Source organism: Salvia hispanica, chromosome 3, assembly GCF_029641045.1.
Source record: "Salvia hispanica isolate PSC_SH4W2 chromosome 3, Shi_PSC_v1, whole genome shotgun sequence".
Lineage (NCBI taxonomy): Eukaryota > Viridiplantae > Streptophyta > Magnoliopsida > Lamiales > Lamiaceae > Salvia > Salvia hispanica.
In genome coordinates this window covers 54,764,059-54,766,375 of record NC_142694.1, presented here as the reverse complement: position 1 = coordinate 54,766,375, position 2,317 = coordinate 54,764,059, and the positions used below count along the sequence as shown (strand labels likewise).

The 2,317-nt window shown below is 48.9% G+C and overlaps 1 protein-coding gene across 1 annotated transcript; it reads right to left on the bottom strand.

Annotated features, from left to right (window-relative positions):
* Positions 1-325: 325 nt before the first annotated feature.
* LOC125212532 (DUF724 domain-containing protein 10-like) lies at positions 326-2,317 on the bottom strand. Its single transcript, XM_048112733.2, has one exon. It carries the CDS (start codon positions 2,235-2,237, stop codon positions 504-506), a length of 1,734 nt encoding a protein of 577 aa, XP_047968690.1. The 5' UTR covers positions 2,238-2,317; the 3' UTR covers positions 326-503.

The window sequence follows — 2,317 nt, the reverse complement described above, 5'->3', positions numbered from 1 at the left end:
TTGTTGCACTCCCTTTCATCTCATTTCTCATTTTCTATTCTTCCTTCCATCTCATTTCTTTAATGTAATTCATAATGTAACAAATAATTAATTAATTAATTAATCAATCTCAATAAATCCAAAGTATGAACAACCAATACATACATCATTATCAGTTTACGAGCTCCACGCTGTAACTTAGAATTGAGAGATCTGTTGATGAATGAATGGTGGCAATTTGTCGAATCCTACACACTCAAACAACTCTCTTTTTCCCCAATTAATTAATACATTTGTTCATTCATTTCTTGTTGTTTGCATTGGTATCGCGAGTAGAGGCCGCCAGTGTGTAAATACTAACTTTATAACTAGAACAAGGCTTACTCTCATCTAATTCAAGTTAAACTAAAAACCAAAGGCAAGAGACACCTAAAATGCCAAAGCTTCATAAGGACAAAATAAAGGATTAGAATCTCCCACAATTCTAAACCAAGCCATGGCATGCACACTACTCTTCCTCATCATCAATCCCCATTGCAAAGAGAGGCAGTCACACCTTCAAAATCAGCCCTCAAACTCTCCATCTGCTGCCGATCCTCCTCCAATCCGGCCTGCAAACGCGCAATCTCCTCCACCTCCTTCTCCATCTCCACCTCCGCCAGCTTAAGCTGCTCCTGCAGCCTCCCCAAATGCTCGCCTATCACCCGCATATCCCTCTCAATCTTCCCCCTCTTCTCACTCCGCACCTCAATCTGCTCCATTATCCCCTTAGCCCGACCCACGAGCCTCTCCTCCTCCTCCTTCGCCTTCAGCAACTTCATCAACAGCTCCCTCACCGCCCCAACTTGGAAACCATACCTCTCCAAGTCCAACAGCATCTCCTGGAGGTCCTCCGCCACACTCTTCGGGTCACTGAACTTCAACCTGCAACTCGCCTCCACCACATTCGTGAACGTCATCATACACCCTATCGCCAGCCCCTCCCGCTGGCTCTCCTTGAAGGCAATCAGCGGCTCAAAATGCGGCCTCTGAGGCATCCTCTGCAGCACCTCCATCGACTCGATCGATTTCCAAATGGCGTTATGCTTAACAAACGGCAGTTTCTGCGCAGAATTTGGTGCCCTAGAATCATCATCATCATCATCAATCAATGGCAGCATCGATGGAATGTGTACATCCTGTATCCGTTTCGAGCGCAGCTCTCGATCATATTCAACATCATCCCCGTCTTCATCAACACGCTCTGTTTCTTCATTTGCATGCTCAATTTGGGGCTTGTGCTTTTTCAGAGAAACCCTAGAATCAGAAAAGGTCGATTTTCTTCTACTTTTCGACGACTTTGGCGTCGCCGCCTCGGAGACGCCTTCAATGAGCCATTTCCCATCCTTCCATTCCAAATGCGGCCTCAATTCCGGCCGATCCATCTTCTTAGTAGAATCACTCTGCTCAAAAAACACAATGTACTCATTCATCTTAACCTTCTTCATAATCAATCCACTCCACCACCCAAAATCGAAGAACGCATCCACTTTCTCAAAAGCCCCAAATCTCCCATCGCCTAGAATCGGAGGGCAAGGCCTAATACGAGCAAATTCAACCTCTTCTTCAACACTCCCGCCATTTTTATCCTTCAATTCCACCGAATAAGCCCCATTCCCCGAATCCCTCACAATAACCGCCGGAAACCAAGCGCCCCTAAAATCAGAATCACCGCCATCTCTCTCAATCGAAACCTCCACCTTCTCTCCCACATTAAAGGCCGAATTTCCATTTTCCCCCTTTCTCTGAGGCCAGGTCCAAACCCCATCGGCCCAATCCCAGAGCGGCCGCAGCCTCGACGGCGCAAACTCGAGCTCGTCGGGAGGGTTTTCAAACGTGACCACGAGCCTCTGCCCGCCGTCCACCGCGGCGGTGACGACGCCCTCCCACCAGCCGTCCTTGTAGTACGCTTCGACGAAGTCGTTCACCTCGAAGTGCTTGGCCGCCTTGTGCGGCGGCGGGGGCGTCGGCCGCACGGAAGAGACGTGGACGAACTCGTGCAGGCGGTCGGAGCGGCCTTTGCGCGCCAGGAGAGCTTTGTACCTCACGTGAAGCTTCCCCTGATTTTCGGGGTCGATATTTCTGGGGAGAGGGACGACGGTGCCGACGAAACGTACGGCTGCGTCGTTTTCCAGTACTTCAACTGCGGAACCCACCGGGAAATGGTGGCCGGCGCTGAGTGGTGAGTTTTGGGGATGTTCCGCTTCCTCTGCTCCCATTTTTTTAATGTTTTGGAAAAGTGAATTTTTGAATAAAATCAGCTTTTTTTCAGGTTCCAGTCTTTTATTTATTTCCCATC

Bases quoted from the DNA above. Each gene is read 5' to 3' on its own strand.
- LOC125212532 (XM_048112733.2), bottom strand. From the start codon at position 2,237: ATGGGAGCAGAGGAAGCGGAACATCCCCAAAACTCACCACTCAGCGCC.